Source organism: Takifugu flavidus, chromosome 10, assembly GCF_003711565.1.
Source record: "Takifugu flavidus isolate HTHZ2018 chromosome 10, ASM371156v2, whole genome shotgun sequence".
Lineage (NCBI taxonomy): Eukaryota > Metazoa > Chordata > Actinopteri > Tetraodontiformes > Tetraodontidae > Takifugu > Takifugu flavidus.
The window spans coordinates 9,540,507-9,566,664 of record NC_079529.1 but is presented as its reverse complement, the minus strand read 5'-3'; the positions used below and the strand labels follow the sequence as shown (position 1 = coordinate 9,566,664).

Here is a 26,158-nt window from a genome sequence, read left to right as displayed (position 1 = left end):
CCGGCAGGTCTAGGCGGATGGCCCGGTCAATAGGTTGGTGACATATTCTGTGCACGAACCCACAATGGAAGGTCTGTGCGACCTGACCAACCAGGAGTGATGTGGCTCGTGAACAGACCCGGGGATGAGACTCAAACCACAACTGTCCCGCAGGCATCATCAGGTGCTCATCAGAGCTCAGTCCAAACTTTAGAACCACCCCACCAGATTTTCAAACGGACATCATTAGCTTTGATGCTTTAGTTTTCAGCAAAGAACAAATAAGACTTCGCTGTTTGGCGTGTGCTCAGCATGAAAGCAGATGTCAGAGACTGCATAAAAGAAGTCCTTCGTTAAGTCCTCTTCTGAAGTGTGTCCCTGCACTGCTGCTTGACATGTCCTTCTTCTCTGCTTTAGTAACACAGAGAAACAGCAACAGACAGAAAACAATGAGGTGAGAAGAGGATGTTTGGAGCACACCATGGCCTAGTGCTAAGGAGGGGTAGATGAGCCCCCTGAGGTCTGCTGAGATATGCTGTGATGATCGGTTCACACCCAGGGGACAAAAGGCTCACTCGGAGACAAAAGCACACTCGCAGGCTTCCATTAAATTAAAAGAGGCGCCCAAAGATGAACAATCCTGGCTCCATGACTATTTACAGAGCTGAAATTAGAAGAAGGGGATGGAGGTAATCTTCCTTTAATTTCTCCCTGGATGTGCTCCCAGGTCTGAGTGAGACACAGGCGCCAATGTACTGTGTGTCAGGTTCGCAAAGGAGAATGATCCAAGACCCTCAGTCCCCTTTATCTGGGTCAGCAGGGAGGGCCGAGACAATGAGAACAGAGAGGACAGGGTCCGAGGACACATCCGACGCACAAGAGGGGGCCAAAGGTAAACCAAACTACACCAGAATGTGGCATTCAGAACACCTTGGCTCATCAGGACATGCTATCGTCAAGAACCCGTTTTCGGGACTTGATCCGATCAGTTGGAAGGGCTGCCTAGTTTCTGTGGCTTAACATTAGAGGAACACCAACAAACTGCAATCCAGTTCCTTTTTTTCCTTTAAATTATTATTTCTGCTGCCCGAAATACGAGCAGCTCAAAACACAGCAACTGAAGGCCTGATGCTGCCCATCCCAAATGTGGGAATTTTGTGAGGCGTGTCTGGCGATTCATCTTTGTCATGCACATGTGAACCACTGGAGCGGCTCCAAACCGGCAAACAGAAACAGGTGAAGTGTAAAATCAAGCTCACCTCCAGATGATCCAAAACATCTGAGTTATGTTTCTGACATGGACCTCAAGCGGCTGTATGGCACCTATCCTAGCGTGTCTGCCATTGTGTGGAAATCATTTGTATCTGCACGCCTTTATCGGGTTTCAGAGCCAGTCACAGAGACCTCACCCATTGCTTACGCTTGCTGAACGCATACTGTAGGTTTATGAAATATACCCTTAAAGAGGCGTGGGACAAAATATGACAGCTACTGTGCACAATACAAGCACCTGGCTAAAAGAACAGACTTCAGTTACAGTTCATGCTTGTTTGTTGCTGTACTGGCTCACAGGGCCCTGCGTGAACAGTTGGAGGTTTGCTTCCCTGCTCAAGGGTGTCCTGGAACCTTGCCTGCTACCAGAACACCTCCCACCAAAGTGTCTTCCACACCGGGGCTGCTCGGCCCAGTCCCCGACAGACTGATCTACCAAGGAAGGCCCTCATCCTTTGTAACTCTGGTGAATTCTTGCTTACACAGGTGTTGAGTTTAAAGGTGTTTCCTCCATAACATCTTCCATATCTGCACTAAAAAGTGGTCTGGGAATGTGTCTGTGCCACTGGTGTGCACTGGTTTTACTGGTCCCCTGAGAATATGACCCTGTTTGCCTTGCAAGCAGTGAAGGGTCGGGGGGGTCACTCCTGACTCCTGCTCACCTGAGTTGACACTCGATCCCGTAGCTTACAGTGGGGGCCCCAGCGCCTCTGCTCAAAGGCATCACTTGTTTCCATGCTCTAATAGAATTCTGACCTTCGTGATTTTATCTGGAGTTTTCACGCCAATTTCGCCAAAACCGATTGAGGAGAGAGAAAATTCAGCTGCTACTGCTCTCGAATAGATTGAGTTTCCAAGGGGCCAATTTAGGAATATGCCACGGTTATGCTCCGAGGACAGGCTTGGATGGAGTGCCGGGGCTCAATGAGGAAGGTGAGTTGTTATGACTGGCTGTCAATTAGCAGTTGATTCGCACAAAGTGGGGGGTGGGGAGAGATACAGTTTCATAACAAAAGAAGGGCAGCGAGATGAATGCTGGCTAGGAAAATATATAGGTCTAAGATAAGCTGAGACAACACCGCTTACCTACGAAAATGTTGAGGAGCCAAAATGGAAAAGGAGATGGGCGCGCAGAGAGCCTTATTTATTATTACTCGTAGCAGCAACAGGACGAAAGAAAATATTATCAAGCAGGATGGGAAGAGGTCAGTGTGAAAGGGATCTGGCCCTCAGAGAGGGTTAATAGTCAGGTTGACTGTTTAAGAGCTGACCTCTCAGAAACATCAGCACTCACGTTCATCGTCAAATGCTTTGGACAGGACCAGGAATCAAGGAAAACACCAGATTCAAGCTCTCTCTCTCAGTCTGTCAGGTCTCATCCGCTTGAATTCCTCCCTCTCTCACTGCTCCCCTTTCCCCGCACTGCCGCATGGCCATCCGCTCTCACGCTGTCTCGGCCGTCTGCTCTTTTTCTGTTCTGCGTTTCGTGTTTTCGCTCTTGTCTTATGTCTCTGTGTTTCTGTTGGCCCAGAGAGGACGATAAAGCTCCTCCGACACCTCACTGTCCTGGAGAGATCGAAGGTCGAGAGAGAATCTTTCAGATCTCAAAACTAAGCAGCTACAAGACAATATGAAACACTCATCACGGAGAGGAGCGTTTTCGGGAATGGTTTATGTGGAACATAAACAGACCAGGATCCAACCTCAGGTCACCCACTCAGCCAGGCTTATCTACAGCTCCACAGCTTAGATGAGCCACTCGTGTCCATTTGTCATTCAGCTAAAACTCCTACTAATTCAGCTAAAACTGCTGTTATACAAGAGGTCAAAGTAGGTGAGCAAGTGAGCCCCTACTCTCACAGGCTATATTTAGCAACACTTGGAAGGAACATTTGTTCTCTTCGGAGGATGTGAGGTGCATTTGTTGACAGACCCACATCACAGGATGGCTGTTGGGTAAAACAAAACACTGAAAAGCTTCAGGTTTACAACCAACGAGAGTTTAAAAGGAGGGGTTGGATCTGCACAACAGCACCAGTCAAACTCTGTGTCAGAGCAAGAACTTTCTCTACAGGCCAGACAGGGATGGAGGCACATTTCCAAGAAGGAGCTGCGCCAGTCTCAACAGGAGATACATTTGGGAAAAGACGGTGAACATGGAAAAGAGAGGAAAGGGAAATGCAATAGGAAATGGATGAAGAGACTCTGGAGATTAGGACGGAGCTGATAGAGTGAGGAGCAAAGTCAACTGACGCACAAATAAAAACAAAAAAGGAAGAAAAACAGCAGAAGAGGAAGGATGGATGGAGATAAGACCACCAATGACTGATTGGGAAGAGGATTCCCCCATATGTGTTTACTAGAAACTGTAATTCACAAGATCCTGTGAGGCCTAACTGCCCTGTTCATGGGTACTGCCTGGTGTGGGTTTGCATGTGTACTGGCATCTGTGTGTGTCTGTGTGTGTTGGAGGAAGTCTAAAGCCCTGTTTCCCATGCATGTAATCATCCCAGGATGAGGTGGAAGATGAAGCAGAGCGGGACTTCCCCTGCACCAGAGGGTATTTTCCTCTCATACTGTGGTACGAGCACATGGCTGACCTGGGTTGCCTCTGTGTGTGTGTGTGTGTGTGTGTCTGGGTGTGTGTGTGTATCAGATAGAAAGGGAAAGAGATACATGCCAAACATGAGATGATGGAAGCATTTTTTTAATTGGATTTGTTTTTAAACCTTCTTGCTTCCTACCAGTTCAGATGGAAATGATGCAACAGCGGGAACCTTTAGTGGTCGCCTATATTAAGGAACAGATGGAACCCAGTGAGCAAATCAGAGACCGTCGTGGAGGTGTGTGGAGGAAAAGGGTACGAGAGAGAGGGGAGGCAGATAAACAATTTGTGTACTTTCAGCACCACCATAGACATAGATTCCAAACACAGACTGTGCAGCTGCCATAAAGCAGTACTACAACACTGAAATAAAAGGCTGCATGCAGAAAATGTGGGAGCCATGAGCATGTTTGTGTGTAGGTTTTGAACATGCGTGCATGGGAGGGTGTGTTGCTGATGACAGAGCGGTACGATAAGTTCCAGAAGCTGCTCAATCATCTATTCATAGCTCCCCGACTGTGGTCCCTCCTGCTGCTGAAAGTGGCCTGACCCCGCTGCAGCCTCGCTTTATCATCATTAACATCCACCAAAAAATAAAGAGATGAAGTCATAATGTGACAGATTGAAGCTATCGGCGCGACTTTAAGAACAAACGCGTCTGCTCAAGGATCCCATTTTGAAGTTGTTTGCAAATCACGATTTAGCCGGAATTGCTATGGAGACAGGAAAACTGTCTGCACAAGGACCCTGACTATATGAAACAAGTAGGGACGGCATCCTCGTGTATACACTGAAGGGTCGTAAATGTGTGCTTTATTATGTACATCAAGGTGAGGAGAATCAACTGAGATCACACACAAGAGCTGCAGACATTGCCCACGCGCCTTGCTCGCCTCATCACTGCCAGGGAACGTAAAAGCCTCTGCAAAACAAATTCATTAACTCAGACAATAAAACGCAGCTGTGAGGAAAAAAGGGAACTGTTTGAAATCAGTGTACGGGATTGTGCACAATCTACTGAAGGCAAACAGCCCTGTTTCCAAAATGTCTAGCAAGGAGCATAATGAAAGAAGAAGGAAAGAGGAAAAGGGATTTGAACATAAGAGACTGAGGAGTGCGGTTTAATTTAAACAAATAGTCACCCAACATGTGCTGAAGACTCAAGACCGGCCATTAATTGGAATTTTTGAACAGGTTGTATGAGGAAAGAACAAACAAACTTGACAACTCCCTAAAAAGCATAGATAAAAAGTCCATATTCTGACTCTCATTGTGGAATGGAAACACATTTACATGCATGGGAACGCTATTTGTTACCTGTTAGCAGGGGGTAGACAAGCATCTGTTTTTAACCAGTTAGACTCAAACAATATCCAAACGCTTTACCTGTTCCAAATCATACACTCCCAGCCATGTCTGTGCACACACTACTGATATTATTTAATGCTGGTGTGTGTAATACGTTAGCAGGGGGTAGACAGGCTGCTGGCAGAGCGGACTGTGAAAGAAGAGAAACAGCCCAGGAGCCTGCCCGTGCATGAAATCACACACTTATGTGGTAATAAAGAGCACCACTAGAGGGCTCTCCAGCATGCACAATGAGCCGTTGCAGACCTCTACGCATCAGGAGTGATTATGTCTTAGCCACACTGACCTCCCTTCTGTGGGGTCTGGGCCAAGCAGCCGGACAGATGCAGATGCCAAAAGACTTACACCACTGAGATAGATGGAGGTACAAATAGTTTTACAGAGACCGTCCGCAAAGCCAAAGCCAGGCCAAGTTTGCTGAGAGTAACCTCCGCGCTCTGCAGCTGCACCAAGATGAAGAGATACTGGCTAACTGCAGCGTTAATGGTGATACCGTTACACTCTATAATGGCACTGCTAGGAAAGCAAATAAATAAAGATCAAGATATCAATCATCTGATATTAATATGGCACAATTGACGCAAAAACATCTGCAAGACAGATCAAGGTATTTTCTCTCCAGTAATGGATGAACTGAATCACTCTTATCCTGCTGTATGGGTTTGTTTACTTAGCTAAAGACTGTAGTCGCTATAGTGGACGATTTCTGTAGGGAAATGCCGACTCTTCCTCCATCTTGCACCTTCTAATTATGTACATTGTTAGCCTACTGAGGGAATCGGGCCATGAATCAATCCAAATCAGGAGTCAATGGCTTTAAGATAACTGATCAATATCTACACTGGTATAATATGTGATGAAGCAGCTCATAGTTTCCACACTACTGCACTAAAGAAATGGAAAAAACTCAAATCTAGACAGCTAGCATCTTTTCAGAAAGTATAGATTGGACTGGGCATCTATTTTATTAAAGATAAAGGTAAAGTGAGTGGGATTATTACGCAATTCTGCTTTTCCAGGAAGGTGGACTGCTTCACATTACAGCAGCTTTTACAGACGCAGGACCCGGCTGACGTGCGTACTGCACACACCCTCCCATAACCAATAAAATCCCTGTGTCAACTCGCAAACTTCACTTCATTCCATTTCCTTTCCCATTCTCGGCCACATCCTTTTTCCTCCTCAACGACTCCCATCCTCATCACAGCTGGTAAATATTTTTATATTGTGTTCCATTAGAAAGCTTTAATAAGAGGTCAGCCGTCGCAAATGGCGCCTAGGAGCTCCCTGTCCTGTAAACAATAGGAACAGCCCTCACCGCTGCAGATGAGCACAGCACAGTAAACTAAGGTCACATCAGAGGGCCGACTCGCACTGAGTGAGTAAATATTTAAACATTATAAATTAAACCACAACAGTCACAGATGATCGCTAGGGGCACTGTTATGATCACGGCCATCACGGAGCCTAAGCTGCGCAGCTTATTTAGCTCAAACTGTGGCGCTTTGGAAGGACATTTATTATCGGCATGTTGATGGTAGTGAGCTGAAATCAAAGGTGGGTTCTCGTGTACCTCTGCAATTTTCTCTGGAGTGTCCATCCCCACCATGTTGTCCCTGAAAAGCTGCTGAAGGAGCTGCACCTGGGCAACGCTGAGGTAGAAGTCCAGGCTGCTCGTCACATTCACCTCCAGGGAGTGGCCACACACCACCACCTCCTACACAGGGATGAGGGAGAGAAGACAGCAGGGATATGAAGGAGGAGGTGGCTGGGGAGAGCAATAGCTGAGCAGAACATCAGGCTTGTTTGCAGCATTGAGTCCTCCTTTGTATGAACACAGTCTACTTTTATCTGCCATCTTAGCTCACTTGTTCCTTTTCCTTCTCTTCCCCTTCTCTTATCCTCTCCAGGGTCCCACCCACAGCCAGCGTTTTCAACCACAGCCTGGAGGCTACATCCAACAGGATATCATTCACTAACACCCCAGAGTTGAACCACACACAGGCACCAAAGTAGGAATCAAAAGTAACTTCACATAATGTCATTATAGATACATTTGTGTCCATGGTTATAAGCAGCTGGTAAATTTAGATTATAAAGCACGTAAACAAATGAGGACCTGATACCAAACCAAACAAATACTGCACAGTAAATACATTAATATTAAATAAATGTAGCTGAAAAATCATGTGAAAAGTAGTAGAATATTGAATAATTACATTGTTATGGTATATGCATTGCACAGTTCAATAGGGCTGTTTTTGTTATTGCTGGCGCTGTGTCTCAATATCTCTGGGAGTTACAATGTCACAATGTGTGTGTGTGTGTGTGTGTGTGTGTGTTGGTGAAAACTATGGATTAGCTGTGAGGCATTGTCAAGGGGCACATTAGTGTGGACGGACGAGGCATCAAAGAGACAGGAAGTCTAAGAGAGCCATGCCAGAAAACATCAGCTGTATAAGCAGAAAGGTTTGAACTCTGCGGGTCAAGAGCCTCCAATACACCAGGGACAAGCTGTGGAATTCCTAATGAGTTAGTTACTGTATGTTAAGAGGCAAAAAGGTAAAGATTCGTGACATTTGATATAATCAAAGTCTATTTTCATATGGATTGTGAGGGTAATGATATCAGGCATGACACCAGCAGGTCACGGTCAGAGTAAAAGCGATGTCAGCATTAGTAATGAAAACGCTTTATGAAGCAAAATGGGAAAATACGGACGACTCTGAGTGACATTTTAGATCCGAACCCGTGATTTTAGAACGAGGGTTTTCACTTTGCTTATAAAACAGGAGTTGATACTGACCTCGGGCTGACTGCAGTCAGGAGACACGTTCTTACTGAAGATGATGGCTGGCGCGGCCGTCACCCGGACAGAGAAGTCAGTCAGGATCGGTGTCAGGATGGCTCGGCGCTCCTGATGCCTCCTGATACTGAACAGAAGACACAGCACGAGCTGAGAAGGGGTACCGTTATTGTACAAAAATGTACACATAATCAAAAGCTTTTCGCTTTAACGTTAGAAAAATATATAATGTAAACTTGATTTAGACTGGTTCCCACCAAAATTCATGCTTCCACTGGGCTGGATTTCTTTTGGACAAACATGTCGACTTTCCTTCCAGCAACCGGAGCACGTTAGCGGTGCGAGGCTCAGGGCGGCTGCGGGCCACTCTGCTCATTATCGCTCTGTGCTCTGCTCAGATTTCACTGTGTGCTCCAAAAAACTGTATTTTAATTTTAGCTTAAACTGTAACCTGGCACCCAGGATACCTGAGCATCCAAAACCACACCGTTCATACAGAAATGATGTGTGAATGTCGTACCAGAGTAAAATTGGACCAGGATGGAGCAATAAAAACAAGGTAACCTTCCAGCTCTATATATGAAAATAGTGGAAGACAATAAAGAAGACATGCAGAAAAAATTGATGAAGACAGAATATGAGGCAAACAGAGGGGTAAAAAGTGTTTAGCATGTGTTTGCTAGTCTTCATCTGTTAACCATATTTGCTTTACTGTTGGACAGTAGCCATGTTGTTCTTTTGGGTCTTGTGGGGTTCTCTCTTCCTCCCACTGTTCTGCAACATCTCATGCATGTCTAATTGGATTGAAACCTGGGGAGTTTGGATGGCCAGGTCAAATCTGTGGGTATTTTGTCATGTTAGTCGAACCATTCCCGAATGTGATTTGTGCTGCGGTGGAGCACATTATTTTAAGGTTTGTGCTCGTTCCCTAACGATGTTTGGGTGAGTCACGTCATTTGTCTTTGTGGTTTTAATGTTTTGGCTGATTGGTATAATCTAATAATCTGTAAAGTTGTAAAATGTGTCCCATTCCTTCACGTATAAGAGGTTAACACAATAAAGTCAAAAGTGACTTTAAAATACATTTTCTCATGCGGGTCCAAACTGTGAAACACTCCTATAGGTTTTTTTTTTGTTAGATGGAAACCTGAATATATTGCAGGGGCCAACTGAGACATTATTTGACAAGCCTCAATTATAAACAGCCCTTAATTGTGTACATGAGATCAAATAGACAACATCTCACATTGGCTCTCTCTTTTCACTAATGCCCATTCCCACAATCAGGTCATATTTGTGGGAACATTTGTTAGCAGTAAAACAAATATACCAGCGGGCTTTATAAGGTGGTGTTAATTGCCACATCTGCTGCTATTAAAACAATCAAGAGGAACAGCTTTCAATATTTATAGTTGGCCGGGTTTAAAACCCACCCTGTTTCTAGGTGACCCAGAGTACAGTACTTAACAAGGACCAATATCATATTCACCTCTGATACACAAATGTGCATTGCAGTGCCCTGAAGGGATTATTTTCCAATGCATTTCTTTGCGTAGTGAGTTTGAGGGAGGCCATACTTGGAGGTGAAATGATCTGTGAGGCCAATTGGTGGCGGCTAATCTCCCCTCAGACAAAGAGTGAAACAACGAGTGTCCCGTTGCAGTGGACAGGTGCTATCATTCACCAGCAGGGCTCCGACTCATGAGGCTCAGCTTACCAGTAATATGGACTGGAAAACTCTGTGTTAAGCACAGAAGATGGATATAACGACTTATAATACAAAGCTGTATCTTGACCAGTGTGTGTAAATGCGCGAGTTGTGCAGCAGATCGCTCACAAGATAGGAGCTGAAAAGTTCAGACCCATTCCTACCCAGCAATCTGGGACCAGGACAGATCCTGTCAGAGGATCCACAGTGTTGGAATGTCCTCACAAAAACCTCAGGAAGCCAACCGAGGCCACCGTGGAGCCTCAACTATGGGATACGGACCCCAAGAAGCGGAGGAGTGAACACGCCACGACTTAAAAACTAGAGGGGATGTTGGAAAAAAGCAAAAGGTGCGAGCCTTGAAGGCGGGTGCAAGTGTCAGGACCTGTTATAAGACAGGCGGCGAGCTTCTGCGGGTGACTGCGGCAGACAAGTGAAGCTGTGAACCTGATTCCCTTTTCCTGAACGTGTCGGAACGTTCTAAATCACATGTTCCATGATGGCTGGATCACAAGGGTGGCTGCAGCCAGGGTATACTGTCCAGGTCAGTTTAGCAAAGACCATTCTTCAACAAAACCTACAATCTTTTGGGCCCCAGAGGGGAAAATTGAACCACTGAGTAATTTAGATGCAGATAAAAGTCCAGCTTAAATTTTTCAACATAAGCGCACAGAAGGATTCTTGAAAATGGGGAAAGACAGAGATAAAACATTCTGATTATTAGGTGATTTGTCATTTGGACACCACAGATTTGCAAAAAGTCACTATAAAAATAAAGGAGCATTTGTTATAGTGCAAGACCGTATAGTAACTGCGAGGCTAGATGTCAGGTCAATCCATCAAGTTCTGAATTGAAATCCAGACGCGCTGCATAGTATGTCCAAAGAAAGTTGAGTATACACAAAAGCATTTAGAATCTTCTGTAGCCTAAAGTGTGAGCCCAGAATCTCACCTCATTGCCCTGTCAGAGAATCTGGCCTCTCCACGAGGCAAAAGCAGACTTGTCTTTATCAACACGGAAACAAATTGAGGGGAGAAAAAAAAAGTGTCTAGAACAAACCTAAGTAGCCCCTTGCTTATACAAGCTTGTCAGACTCGGTAATAGGGTGTATGAGCCTGACGCGGGTCCAAGCCCGCTGCCTTCTGTAAAAGCTGTTTTACAACAATCCGCAGCCATTGTTAAGAAACAGTTCAGAGAGAGGAGAGATTTACAAAACACGTTAGCGGAGAGGTCGGAGGCGAGACGCTGTCCTAATATCTTTGCTGCTGTGTCTTGAAGTTAAAGAGGCAGAGCAACACAAAGGCAAGGATGTAGAACTGACCGCTGGGGTGATGCTTTAATTAATCATAATAATGCAAGGCCATGTTTTTCTTTTTCAGTGGCAGGCCAGGGAGCTAATTCTCAGCATCACCAATGGCAGCAGCACTGTGTTTTCATGGCAAAAGCCAGAGTCAGAGTGTTTATGTAAGACATGTACTAACAATAATAATGATTAGAATAATACGAAAACACCAGAGTTCATGGGGCCTAAACATTGGTTTCAGGGTTCTTGCAGAGTGGGTCGGACCGTGTCTGCATGTTAAAGGTGTTGTGTCTCAGCAGCCGACCTTCATCCAGACTCTGGTGACCTGCAAACTGACGAGTTTCAATCAGGCTCCTGTCACGCTCTTCCACATTAGCTTATTTTTAGTTAAGTTTGGTCCTTGCCTGTGATTTTTGGGCCTGTTCCCTCTCAAAACACGGGTGGAAAAACGCATGGGGAGCCAAATGGGCTGCAACATTTGTGCTGCTTTTTAGCTCCCAAGTTTATAAAAATATATATAAAATCGTTTATATTTATGACTTTGCATAGAGACGCGGTGTGGACACACTCGCTGCTGCTTCCACGTGGGATGAATACAGAATCCTTTAGAACAGCACCAAGACTTGCTTTTATATGATTCTGGAAAAAACTTTGTTTTACATGCTGAAAACTGGACCAACTTTAACACATCATACTAGCCAAACAAAACCTGGACCATCAAAATCAGACAGGACATTTAAAGAAGGTGGAAGCCGGAGGTGTTTATCCCCATAGCTGTTGGGTGACAGACAGGACCCCCCCCCCCCCCAACCCCAGAGTGGCAGCGCACACAAAATCTGACCTGTGAACATCCACGTCAACTAAAATTCAGATCACCTACTCCTGCTCACCCTTGCCCCAGAGATTGTCTAAACGGGCCCACATTTGGATGAACGAGTTAGATGACGTTCGGAATCTTGGTCTCATGATGATTATGCTAATACTGACCTGCTGGCCATGTTCCATTCCAGAGCCGGGTTCTGGGAGCTCCTCTCACTCTCCGCCGATGCTCCTCCTTTGGATCCCTCCTTCTCTGGCTTGAGTTGCTCCCACTGAGCCGTTCCAATGTTGATGGACTGGAGGTCGATCTGGTACTGACGATCCTCGACCTCTGACCCCGGGTCGTGCAGGATGCCAAGGTTGAAAGCTCGTCTGGAGAGAAGAAGTGGCGAGTCAGTGAAAGCTGATAACGTTTTCTGAATAAACAGACTTCAACTGATGATGCACCTGCGTGGTTAAACCAACTGGATTACATGTGACCATCGAAAGAGCTTCTGACACTAGCTGCCAAACGCTGCTGATGTTTTTCCCTGGGCTACTGAGTGGTTAAGTAGCACAAGTTTTCTTGCAGGATGATTTACGACTGAATCAAATCCTCTGGTACTAGTAAGATAAACAACCCCAGTCGTCAGGTGGAATGGTTTGCCTTTTATAATTGTTCTGATTTATGCCAGCTTATCACTGATGGTAAACACTGCTTAAAGCCCCGGCTGAACGGCACAGTAGTAGCTCTCACTGCCTCCCTTTGTCTGTCTGTCTGTCTGTCTCCAGAAACACAGGGCTTCTACAGTATACACAAACTGTAACAAGGTAGCGTTGATGGGGAGATACGCCGGGAGTGGGCAGCTCCGCCTGTGACTGCAGTCAAATGCGCAACGAAACCATCACAGGACCGTCAAGGAAAAATGATGTCAGCTCGAGAAAAGATGCCGACTAATTCACAGCAAAGAGAATAGTCAAAATTCAACATCTGCCTATGACATCAGCACATTGGCTTCGTTATGATATGTTTATGTGTGCTGGTGAATTCAAATGAGAGCTCAAATGCTATAAATAAGAGCTTAAAACAGCCACAGCTGCAGCAGCAGCACTCTTGTTTCTGCAACGTCAATGGCAATTTTCATATAGTGTTTTTCCCCCCTGAGCCGCAGTGGAACGGAATCTACCAGAGCGTGCTGTTATGACAAAAAGCACCAAGTACAACAACAATGGCTCTGGGAGATCTGAGGTGTATAACTGGATTAACTCTGGATTGTTGACTTACAAACAAGTGAAACTGATCCTTAATCAACATTGGGAACCGCATTTATCAACACAGTACAACAGAAATCAAACCAAAAACTCGCTGTGATTTTGGTGGGATTTGACAGTTGAGATTCATTAGGAATTCTGTAAGAGTACCTGCTCGACCTCCCTATATAACTATATTATATAACTATATTTTTCACATCGAACGAACCACAGTTACCGGTACCTCATTTTCTTTCCAAATTAGCTTTAAACATCAACTGATCGAGGCGATCCGTAAACTCCCGATTGGCAGAACAGGCTCCCCTGCCGTCAGAGCCCCGCAGGGTCATCGGCAGTGACATAAATAAATATGATAAACATTTGTCTTGGTCATGCATTCAGTGGGAACGGGTGTGATTTAATATCAAAAGACATATTTCAGCTGATCGCAGGAAACGAGAACGCTTCATTTCTGACAAATGAGGAGGGGAGGAATTTTGGAAGTTCCCCTTGGGGTGCAATAATAATTGAAGCCAGACTTTTTTGTACATGTGGGGGGGAAAACACTGGTGGTTTGACATATTTGATTGGTCATGTGAAGACCACACGGCTTGGCCAGGAGAATCGGAGAATGCCTTGGGAAACGCAGCACTTTAACTCTACCAACCGTACGCTCGCACCAAATAAAAACACGCAGATCGAAGCAGGTGGAACACACCCTACCGGCTCTCCCATGCCATTATCAAACATCTGCTCGCCACTGCCATGTGGAGACCGTGGAGCAAAAGGAAAATAACAAGTCGTAAATGGCTTGCTTGCTTTCGCAGATGAGGGAGGGAAGGGAGAGAGTGAGAGAATATTTTTCTCATACACAACCGTTTCGCTCTGCCCTTGTTCCTGAGCCAATCTTATTTTAATTGCAGGAAAAGACCACAGAGAAACATTATTTTTTATGACAAAATTCTGCTATTTATAAAAAAAAAAATGGATCAAAAGCTCAGCTGCAAGAATGCTCTGTTTCATGGCATTCGTGGCCATTATTTTAAAAAAAAAGAAAAAAAAAGACTCCCCTCTGACACAATTTAAACTGGATTTGAATCTGAAAAAGCCACCGAGCTGATTTTGCATCAGAGCTGAAACATGAAGGCACCCGTCCAACACCGTTATGGCTCAGAGTCAAAACCTCCATCCAAGCTGAGCCCTCCAGTGGGAACCAGCAGACAAATATGTGCAGGCATGACAGCGCTGCAGGATTTGGAGAGAGAGCTTAAATAGTTCCTCATCACTGATGAATTAAATTGTCTTTCAGATTCCTTAAAAACAGAAAATACACACAAAGAGACACCCTCGGTTGAGTGGAAGCCCGGAGCAGAGAATCCGTGATGCTCATTCTTACTAAACAGACGCAGGATGAATGTGGGAGCCTTTGGGCACGTCCGTGACACACCAGTTAACACCCACTGTAACGTACGTGTAGTGTATAAAATGGCAAATGAGCTCATTAGGAGACAACCCTGGGTTTCATTTGCTGCTGCTCACAACTTGTAAATATGTCTTCATTTAAGGGCTCGCAGGGCAGGAGTGGTTTTAGGCACAGTAAAATAAAGTGAAATATATTTAAAGAGTTGTTACTGAATAATACTGAAGGGAGCCAAAGGGTTTGCCGAGACGGTTCAGGAGTTTTCTTGGGAGAGCCTGATTACCTACTACATTTCTGAAGGCTAAATGTGGTTCAAGGTTGTAAAACAAACCGCGGAGGGATCTGGTTGAGGCTAAGGCCCTGATGGCAGGAGTGTGGGAGCCATGGGCTACGTTACAGCCTGCAGCAGAGGAGATCCTGTGGGGCAGGGTGGATTCCGGCCCTTCACTTTAACTGTTCTTTCACCGTACCCTCTCAAGATTTCATCCCCCCTCCAACATCTCCGATCCCTGAACCGAGGCAGCAGGGGCGGGAAGCACTGGGGCACAGACCAGCACCGTTGGCTTCTGGATCTTGTCACTCTGAAACCCACAACTTGAACCCCCAAATCCCAGACCTGTTTTTCACTCCATTTCCCCAACAATCACATGCAATACACGTCTCCTTACACGTCCGACAAAGGCCAGAGTGGATGTCAATGCACGTGTGTTAAAGATACTTGGAGCCCTGCTTTCCACTACACCTTATATCAACCTCTCAGGTTTAATTCTGTCACTTCATGCCGAATTAAGTTTGTACTCTGAAGTGCAATATTTAATGAATGTTTTCTGACCTTAATGCTGAACAGACCTCAACTACTGAACATTCCAACTGCAAACGCGGAAAAATGCCCACGTTTCAGTGTCAGTCCGTTTCATCACGTTGGGCTCCGACTCCTTGAAAATGCAGAAACAACCTGATAGATATATAAATGCAAGATGGGTAAAGTGATTCACTATTATCATTCATTTTAATTAATCTATGGCTCCGAATGCCCTTAACCAACCACAATTAGCACCAGGCAGTTGCTCTGTGGCTTTGCTGTTGAGGAGAAACAGAATGCACAGTGGCTTCTCAATCGACTCGCTATGACTCAATGGCTTAAAGCAAAATCCCACTGGGCCTGCGATGATGCCAAGGGGGAATTCATAAGCATTATGATTCATGAAACTTGCAATTACTTAGTAAGTTAAATACCCCTGCCTACGGTGGTCCGCTCTGCATTGCCAGAAATTCTGCAAGATCTGAGCTGTGGATTTATGGCCCCAGTCAAATCCAATTGCTGTTAATTTGCATCTACCAATTACAGTAATTAAGGCTCTGAATTTGAATTTTAAGCTGCTTTTGGAGGGAACCAGGGAAAATGCTGCTGGGAACAGGCGAGTCAGCAGAATACAAGGCCCGCTTACTTGCAGAAGTTTATTGCTGCAAGAATAATATTTGATAATTGGATATTTTTTAACCAGAGGGGGGAAAAATCTGAGACAACAAAACTGACAATACATCATTTTTGTCAAGTACAAATCCAACGGAAAACGTTTTAATAATACACTGTGAACTTAAAGTGCTATGTCACCATCCTTGTGCCTACTTTTTCTTTTATTGACAGACTCCTGCCAGCAAAAAATAATAATTTAGGGTTACTAAGGTTTTCTAAAGCGTCCATACATGCACACTGGGTTGACTGGAGGCTCTTTACTGCCCCACGGTGTTCTGAATGACATCTAGGCGTGTTGTGATGGACTGTTGCCCCGTCCAGTCTGTAGTCCTGCCTCTCGCCATGAGCCTGAACATGAATACTCAAAGGTTACATTAAGCGTATTGCTCACGACTGCTCCGAGCAACAGCCTGCCGACACATGTTGTAGCGCAGCAAGTACTGCATATCCTGTTTACAGGAACGTTAAAAGATTTTCTTGTTGATACAGAGCATACTTAGACTGGGCTCTTACCATCTTCATTAAATACTATGTATTTATGGTCTAACATAAACTGTACCTCACACACATATTCCACGATTCACTGTACAGTAAAACATAGACCTAGTATTCCACAGGGAACACCTTTAAGGCATATTCATGTCGGAAAGTATTTTTAAAGGTGCATAACAACAGGCATCACATCACTTAGCGTCTTCTAGTTCTCTTCCAAATGTTCAGCTAATGCTCTGCGAAAAAGCATTTATTAAAACGCGTAGGTGCTTCTGTTCCGCTCACTCCAACATCTGCATCATATCTGTGGAAAACAAATCTGCACCGCCTGAAGTAGCTGCTGCTGAATATGACTGATACGTGCGTGTGGTTTCGAATCCACCTATTCAACTAAAAGCAGATTATTAATGATATTATACAAGTGAACTCATTGGGAGACTTTGAATGACCAAGTTAACTGCGTGCACTTGTCAGCGCCGGACAAAGCTCTAATTTTTTCAGATGAAGTGAGTGGGCTACGGCCCGTTGAATCACTTCCTCTGTTCACTGTAGCAGATTTGACATGCTTCCTCTCAGCTCTGAGAACAGAAATAGACAAAAAGGCGCCTTTATGAAGCACATTAGCCGTGGGTCTCTGATGCAGAGGTGCGAAGGGAAGCCTCGCTGACGTCTTTCTGATTGAAACCAGATTTCTGTCCCCTCTAAGAATGTTTTGCAATGATGTCATCCTCTAACAATTGAATTTGAGAGGCTTTATCATTAATTAATCACTAAACACATGTATGGAATAGATTATTCATAACTGGCTGCAGTGGGGAACATGGCAGGAGTAGCCAAGGATCAGGCTTCATCTCATGTGCATGTCATTTTCATCAGGCTCCAGCCGAACAGTGCACGGTTCAATGCTAATTTTACAGTAATTAAAGGAAATTATCCCTTTGCTGATGAAAAATTTAAGTCCAGTCCTCTTCTCTGGCAGAGTTCTGTGGGTGTTCCCTCCCTGACAAACAAAACCTGTACTGAATCAAATATTATCTGAAACAGGAAAGATTTAAAATCGCTTTCCAGTTGACAGAGTTTCAAATAGATTTACAATAAGTGATGATAAAGCAAAAAAAGAAAACCCCAAAAAACACCACAGCTGGAAGAAGCACATGCGAGGTGCACACAATGACTTACTCCTCTTATCCTTCCTTAATCTTAAAAACAAAACTGAGGGAAAAATCCACATTCTTCAAGACCATGCCAGCAACGCATCAGACCAATAAGGCAAACAAATGTGACACAGCTGGAAATTCATTCACAATTTAAGTGAGGAACAAACAGTATAATCAATTATCTGTTATTCTCAAAACAGGATGATTATAGTTTGGAACGGTCTTTGTGATTTAGGATTACACATGAATTGTTCGATCTGTGATCCAGCAGGGAGGGTATTTTACGGAGCTGTAAAATTAGACACACTTTATGGATCAAATAGCATGAAGCACTACTGGGTTTTTTCCCCTCTCTCGCTCTCTTGCTATACAGTAGATTAAGTGGCTGAGAATTACCAAGATGGATCCCATTACTGTACAACACGAGCTGCAATGCTGTGCGCATTTGTGAAGATGCTCATTTTTATCTGTGACGTTGAGGGCCTTTGGCAGAGCACCTTGAACCTGATTACTATCCGCTCACAGCAATTATTGCTTTCTGACAAATGTTTAAAGCAGCAGGATTACATATCAAGGCCTTATCCTTCGTCGGATAAAGAATGAAATTTTTCCTAAACAGAGTTGGGGGAAATGATGGTTATATTTGATTAGGTTAATGTGTGCTACAGGTTTAGCAGACAGGCTGAACAAACATGAAATTGGATAGTTACAATGGTAGGTCTCGCTCCCCGACGTTTGCCTTGACCTTAAAAATCGGGTTCTAATTCAGATTTATGTCGAGTAAACAAAAGCAGGGTAAAATAAATAAATAAGTCAATAATTAAATTGATAAATAAAGAAATAATATATAGAGACACACTTATATGTAAATGACAAACTGCTGCTGGAAGCACTGACATAATATAATTAAAAACTTATGGCAAAGGCTTAGAGCAGAGACAGGTTGGAAAAAACGAAGGACTCAGAGACAGAGGGGCGAGCAAGTGTCAAAGTATGTTGGATGTCAGCAAAGAACAACGTTATAAAATAATTTCAATAATCTGGGGCACACATGCTTCCTACATCAGCTAATACTTACACCGAAAAGGAGAGCAGATCCGGTGTTTATAATACTGAAATGGAGCTCACGTTCAAGCAAAGCACTGAGTGTATTTACACAAAGTGACATTTCTATACGTTACATTCCCCTCCCCCTGTAACTAAAGAAATAGATGGAGGGAGAGAACTTCTGTGCTTAACTAAGTCCTCAAAGTGATGTTGTTTCTTTAGGATGGAAGAAAGATGGAAGAATATAGAAAATGGTGCAGCCTCCGTACAAAAGCATAACGTGTTGTGTGCAGGGATGTTTGTTAGAGCTGGTACATCTCAGAGGAACACAGGAGCCCAGAGATGAAATAGAGGCTCGACTCAATCAGTTTCAGCTGGAGCCTGTCCTGTCCAACATGTCCCACAGGAGTATTTCTAAAGTTTGTTCTCTGTTTTTACTTTGGAGGATGAAAAAAGACAGCATGTTTGAAGTCATGAGGATCAAATTAACAGAAAAAGTGAACGCACAAGAATGTAAAACACTAATGCGCTATAAAAAAAACCCCATTTAATTAATCCTGAAGATATTTGTGTTTAAGATAAAAACGCTTTACAGTCCTTTACCGCTTCATCGTGTAACATCTTGTTCCTGCCTTGCCGATCACTGCGTTCTTTTGGTGCAGTTTTCCAGAAAAGAGGAGGAAGTGGCCCTGCAGGCCAGGCTCCCGACAAACCACAACTCCAAACAGGCAACGCTGGGAAAATACGGCATTTGTGCAACACAACGGCAAAACTTCTGGCCACCATGCAGACATCCAGAAACCATTCAGGCACTGAGCATGTTTAATGTGGAGAAACAAAAAAAAAGAAATAAAAAAAAAAGGAAAATAAATAAAAACAAATGCCTAAAATCCTCATCACTGAGCTTCGGCAGTATCTGGGACCGAACTGCTCGATGCTACGGGGAAATTGAGACATAAAAGGAGGAATAGCTGCAAAGAAAGCAAAGAAGAAGAGCGTGAGTGGAGCTTCTGTTGAGAAGAAAATGTGCACAGAGAGCAGTCCAGGTGAAATGAATTAGAGGAGATGGCACATCAAACAGAGCTGCACTTGGCCTCTTTCCTGCAGCCCTGGTGGCAGGAAATGCTCTACAGCTTCCTGTGAGCTGACCAGAGAGAGACTGACAAGAGGGAGCAGTGAGAGGACCAAACAGAGTGGGAGGTGAAGAAGAGGAGAGGGTACGTGCAGAAAAATGTTCAACAACATCCTGCACAGAAGACAGAGATTATGGGACAGATGGCAGGGGGATAGGGACACGAGCAGCACAGAGCAGAGAGGAGAGAGTCACAGGAAGGTGAGGAAACCTCTACAACATCCTGTGAGATGACCTGGCACAAAAGGGCTGGGTGGAGAGGAACAGGAGGACATGAATCCTGATCTTTTTGTAAACAGGGAGGCTAATGAACATTACATTAAAGTAAAAACAAAAAAACTCTTAAAACTACTGACTAATTTCAGAATAAATTCATTTGGTTTCTCCACATTTGTATAATAGCCCTGAAACAACAAAGACTTTATTCTGACCTCAAGTATTTGCTGAAGCCTTTTGTTTGGGAGAAGCCATCATAGCACTTTTAACAACTTTAAAGAAATGACGGGAAAATTAGGCTTTGAACTATCAGGGTTTTTAGGGCCACTCACCAATTAATACATTTAAATAAAGCGATAATGATGCAATCATGAGGGAACAATATGTCTTCTTAATAACTTAATAACTGTATACAGTAGTGTACTGTTTACTCAGAGGCCAAAGAAAAGAAAAATCTTGAGCTTTTTTTACACAACAAAACATAGAAATCTTTACATTTAAACCAGTGAGACATGTCTATTTTGTTGTGTCTATCCTAAAGCAAAAACAAACATGTCTCTTTGGTTTAAATGTGTGTTTTACATCTTTGTGGGCATTTACATTTGAGCCTGTCATTATGTGATTGACAATAAAGTTTTTTGAAAGCTGAATCATTGGCTAGCAACAACATTAGCAAACAAACATTTTGATGCGGTGAAACCTCCTCGGAGTAAATGAGACATATAAAACACAAAATATATGCAACAGGAGAGTCTGCAAAAAGTTTTACGGCTAACAATGACATTATTGCTTGGATCGGTGAATTTAGACATCGCGTTATAACCGACCCAATCGGTGGAAAGCTGACAGAAATTCTTTCATTTTTTCATATTCTTATTGGTGGATGATTCCAAATCCTTCACACGGGGCCTTCAGCACAAACCCTCACCACGCTGCATTCTGTTACACTCTCAGCTGCATGAATATTTTACACCAAAGTTACAAAAGTCTTTGCGACAGAAAGAGTGACTCCTCAGGTCGTGATGTGCGGCCTTACTGCCTGTCAAACATCTGTCTGTCAGCTGGAAGTCTGCCCCAGACTTCCAACGAGACCAAAAAACATTTCTGTGGCTTTAATGTGCAAATATCAGTCCATTACCAGGCTACACTTAATGGGAAGAGTTAAACAAAACCTTTCAAAGCCCTTCAAATGCCTTCCCATTTGTTTGGAGATGAGATGGAAAAATATCAAGGGGGAACACTGATGCTTTAAACATCGGCTACTCGTCATTACTGAGGAATGAGCGGAAAGTTTGCCAACAGTTGGGCATTTCATTTCAGAACAAATATATAGAGAGCAAAGCATATTTGCTCGAGTTAATCATTTTTGCACTGCTTACATGTGTGTAACTGGAGCGCCGCATGCGTGCAATGATAAAGTGACGGGGTGGGGGTGCTGATTACATGGGTTGGGTGGATGTGTGTGTGTGTGTGTGTGTAAGTTATGGAGAGAAGAAAAAAGACCACCGCAGTCGAGTTGTCTACACGGTGGCTTCACGTTTCCCTCTGCGGTTGTCCAAAACTTTAAGCCAAAGGAACATGACTGACATTAACACACGCACATGCATGTTGGCGTGCGTGTGTTGTGCATGTGACGCAACAACTGTACCTTCCTGCCAGCCTACTCATTTTAATATTTTCCAGTGGTTCAAAGCAACAGTCTACAAAACAAGGTTACACAGGTGCTTGCTCAACAGCATCTTCAGGTCTGGTAAAGTCACATCTGGTGGGTTTATGTAGTGCAGATATGTGAGAGCGCACATCAACAAGATATAAGCAACAAATCTCCACATCACCATTCAGTATTGTCCGATTTGCCATGAAGAACATAAGCCACTTTGCCGTCATGTACGACGTCTGAAAGCTGCAGGTTTTAGTCTGCTGTGTAGCTTGACTGTATTTCTAGACGTCTTTAACAGCTGGACGCCTGCTACACTGTAGGTTCACATAAAGGGTTAAGAAAAAAGCAAAACAGGATCTTTGTCCAAATTGAGTGTATCGGCCAGAGTTGTGAATATCAACACATGGCTCTGGTTCAGCTATTTCCATGTAAATTATAAGAAAAGGAACTAGACAAAGTGGAGACACACTGACTATCAATACGATACTGCTGAATCCCCTGATGGTCCACCTGGCACCAGTTACTGCGGTGTGACTGGCCAGTCCGAGTCTCCCTGTCAGTGCAATGACAGTTTCACACCAACCACACAGGATGCCAGAACATCAACATGTCATAAGCAGGGAGAAAAGGAACTAAAACACAATCATGTACAAGGCTGGAGTTTCACTACACATGGACACGTACACAAAACATTTGCGCGCTCTCTCTCTCTCTCTCTCTCTCTCTCACACACACACACACACACACACACTTTGACAGGGTAACACCGGTAGAATGCTGCAGTCGATAGCATAGAGCTTCCTAGGTTGGTGTGGCGGGTGTATTCTTAGAACCCTTATATCCTGCCGCAGGATGAACCATTCACTCACCCACCCACACACACACACACACACACACACACACACACACACACACCAGACAGGAACAGTTACTGGACGCGGAGGCTGATGGCCGTCCAGTCAACCCCTGGTTCAGGCTTTTTGATGAGAGCTGTGCAGCTGAGGGGTGATCCCTTTCGCCTCTGTCAGCATGCATCCCGACCTGAATGACAGCAGCATGCCAAAACATAAGAGATGTTTCCGGGAAGCTCTGAGCTGAGGTCCGTCACCTTGACTGCAACCGAGCTAGGAAAGCAGAACGACACGCTGCGTTCAAGAGCAAAAGTTCAAGAAAAAGAGAACAAAATGGACGTATTATTGTAGACTCCAATAGAATCTGAAAAAAAACCCCAAAATAATTACCGGTACTCTAGATTAACAATGTAAATGTCGTTATTAATATCATACATTTTGTACAGGCTGAACCAACTGATGCAAAATGGCAGTTCTAAGAGAGAAAATTCTAAATGAATGTGCTTAGTTGTTTGACTCCCCTGTGGTTGGCACTAATATGCCTTTCTCTTCATTTTCTACTTTCAAAACATCAGAATTTTATGAAAGTGAAAGGGCCATAAAAATGTATATCTGGGCCACTGCTGGAGGTTTTTTCACTCCCGTAATCCCACTAAACCTCTAACTGCAGGCCGAGGGACACAAGTGTTGTGGTACAATCTTCTCACAGACTGGAGGCCCTGAGAATAACATCACAGCAGCCACAGATATTTATGGAATGAACCACAGGCTGTATACAGAAGTCAGCAGACACCACAACATAGCGCGCAAGATGCTGTATACAGATCCCTGCTCGTATACAGCCAGGCACTGCTGACTAAATTCAAAGTGTAGGGCTGTGGTCAAAAGCTCTCCAATGATGGATAAGTGGATTTAGAGGGACAGAACATGAGATGGAATATCACACTGTACATCAGCACATAGATGCCGCCAGTTTTTTTTTCCGGATTCATGGAAATCCCAGTTATATTAATCTGTTCAAGGCTCCCAGCCAGGGGGACTGAAGGACAGTAGGGAGTACACCCTTAAGAAAACTTATTGCCTCATAGCAATGGCTGACTTGATTAAACACAGCGGTTAGGTATTCAGGTTCACAGTTTACAGATCATATCCACCAACATCCATCTCCATCCTGCTGGATTCTGCTCTGGTAACATTATCTCTCCAAACACAAACCCAGTTGTCACCTTTTTCGTACAGCTGTGGTGGCGAATGCCATTTTTCGTTGGATATAAGCTCGTGCTTTATGCCAATCGTTGGCCGTATCTGGCAGATGCAGTCCTCTATTTAGCGCGCTGGTTCCCGCAGAAGAAAAAGGGATAAAAAATATCACTTAATCTTGACCCAAAAATAAGGAGGAGAAAATAATCCACCTCAAAGCCGCAGCAGTATTCAGTGGCTGATTCTAAACTTCCTGTTCGCATTAAGACACGCTGTTTCATACGTGAGCCCTTCTGAAGCTCAGAAATCTCATCCGTCAGCACAGTGCGGCCGATCCTGCCCCACTCAAACAACATAAATCCAAGGACAAACTTTAATAAAAGGGGATGTATGATTTACTCTGCAGAGTCTGTCCCCATTTTTAAAACAATTTGATATTGCATTAATCCTGAGTGTCAAGGCAACGTGAAATATGTCCAGTACGTTTACCAGCACCAGGTGTTTCATTTGCGGGGCTGACAAAAAACAATGTTTATCCTGGCTGACCCACCAATCCTTGCTCATTTTATCTTCCTCTGCTGCAGAAGAGAGAACGTCGACGGTGAAGGAGGACAAGGGGGGGGTTAAGAGAAAGGGGAGAGAAAAAAATGGAGCTAAATTATGTATAGTTGACCAGAAAAGGTCCACTTTGAGGATGGATGTCTCTCTTTGCCGCACAAAACAAGTTCAACGAGAATGAAACCAGGTCTCTGGAGCCCCTGGTTTCATCTCAGTTAATGAGCTCTTTATCTCAGTCTGCCTGATAAATAAATAATTTCCTTTGACAAAGTAAAATTGCTCTGCCTTAGATTGTGGTACCAAAAGAGAGGAAATCATTTATATTAAATCCAGGGTTTTAGCAGATGACATCAACTGATGAACAAATTACAGTAAAAGGATCCAGTTTACCTTCTAAACATTTGCACTTTGGTTTTACCCTAAGGTCTTTCATCATGCTACACTGGCAAAACACAAAATTAAGAAAAGCAAGAGTGAAGAATAGAGTGAGTATGACTGATTGGAAAAACAGGAAGGACTGAATTAGAGCGTGGTGGAGTTCGAAAGCTCATGTCTGGCTTGGATTCATTACCTTCAAACCCCTTTTTTCAGCCAGGCTGTTTGTTCGCTCTGGTGATGCAGATATTGCCAACATCGCCGCCGAAAAGGGTTTGTCATCAAACGCACTCAGCAGCCTGAGCAACTTCCACAGCAACTCCTAAATCAGGGTGTATGAGTGCTGGTCCTGGGTGTCAATGTGTGTGGCCTCGGTCGCTCTTCCTGTCTTCTGTGGCAGCAAAGTAGAGCCAGCGCACTTTGAGCTGGTGTAAACAAACGGCGAAATGGGGCAGTTGGCAGCCGACTAAAGTGAGCGATGAGGCAAGTGTGCGCTGAAGCATCTAATGAATCATTTGCTGGGAACTTTAGGTTTTTATGAGCAAAAGAAAGATGAGGGAGAAGACAAGAAAGAAAGACTAGCTGAGAGCAAAAAGCATAATATATCATCCAAAAGAAAAGAAATTTAGAGAACCGCAGCTGTCGGACGCTTGATAGAATGACTCAGCAATTCTGCACCAGCGTGAGGACAAGAGATTACAGAGGAAAACTGGCAGGATCTCATAATCCCACCGCAGCTGTGAACAGTAGTGTGTGAACCTCGGTGAGTTTACTGAGGTGACTGCTGATGCTGTGACAGGAAGGCACCTTTAAACAGCCCACAGGCACCTTTACTAGCTTCAGCCTCATAGCAACACAACTACAACATCCGTCACTGCTGCCTTCAGAAATATTCACCCACAGGACAGTCAGCATTAATAAAACAATGTTACACCGTTTGAAATAGAAGTACTGACTGAAGACAGATGCTATAACCCGCATAAACATCCATCAACTGGCTCCATCTATTTCCATGTAACCGTCTGCATTGTCTCGAGATGGTGACCATAAAGTCTTTACATCGAATTATTAATGATATGTTACAAAAGCCAGTTTTGAAATCAGTCCCACAGTTGCCACAAATATTCTCGTCTTCTCAAATTATACCACTAATGTCACATTAATTTAAGTTGAATAGTTGTCCAGAGTCACAAGTTTGTCAGAATACTTGTTTTTGTGGAAGAATTTTAAAATGTTATACATATAAAACATTTGATTGAGTGAGTAACAAAAATCAAAGTGTTTCACTACAGCCAAAGCAGGAGGGTTTGTACAATGTAGTGCAAGTGAGAGACTTTTATTGGTAGCAGGCAGCGTCCTGGCATTGGCAGGCAGCATTTATCTGAGGCGGGGGGGGGGGGGGGGGTTCCAGCACAACCGCTTATTGGTACATATACGATGTGGGGTTAAGCAGGCAGCCACGCAAAAGCAATAAGGGGGTTT

At 44.1% G+C, this 26,158-nt stretch overlaps 1 protein-coding gene and 1 long non-coding RNA gene across 6 annotated transcripts in view; one reads left to right on the top strand and one right to left on the bottom strand.

The window, feature by feature from the left end:
- The window catches only part of LOC130532683 (intermembrane lipid transfer protein VPS13B-like), a 231,590-nt gene that overhangs the window by 68,683 nt on the left and 136,749 nt on the right, over positions 1 to 26,158 (bottom strand). For all 3 annotated transcript variants that reach the window (XM_057045445.1, XM_057045444.1, XM_057045446.1), the window contains exons 32-34: positions 12,030 to 12,233; positions 8,031 to 8,157; positions 6,798 to 6,941 (exon numbers count right to left, since the gene is read on the bottom strand). In XM_057045445.1, coding sequence (XP_056901425.1) covers positions 6,798 to 6,941; positions 8,031 to 8,157; positions 12,030 to 12,233 — 475 coding nt within the window. The remainder of the gene's footprint in view (positions 1 to 6,797; positions 6,942 to 8,030; positions 8,158 to 12,029; positions 12,234 to 26,158) is intronic.
- LOC130532690 (uncharacterized) lies at positions 6,105 to 12,036 on the top strand. 3 transcript variants are annotated; one of them, XR_008952403.1, is made up of 5 exons: positions 6,105 to 6,602; positions 7,135 to 7,249; positions 7,587 to 7,786; positions 8,017 to 8,190; positions 11,119 to 12,036. It is a non-coding gene; the product is annotated as an uncharacterized LOC130532690 (long non-coding RNA). The 3 variants fall into 3 exon arrangements; XR_008952402.1 differs by lacking the exon at positions 11,119 to 12,036 and having other exon boundaries at positions 6,113 to 6,434; positions 7,135 to 7,236; positions 8,017 to 8,154; XR_008952401.1 differs by lacking the exon at positions 11,119 to 12,036 and having other exon boundaries at positions 6,114 to 6,602; positions 7,135 to 7,236; positions 8,017 to 8,154.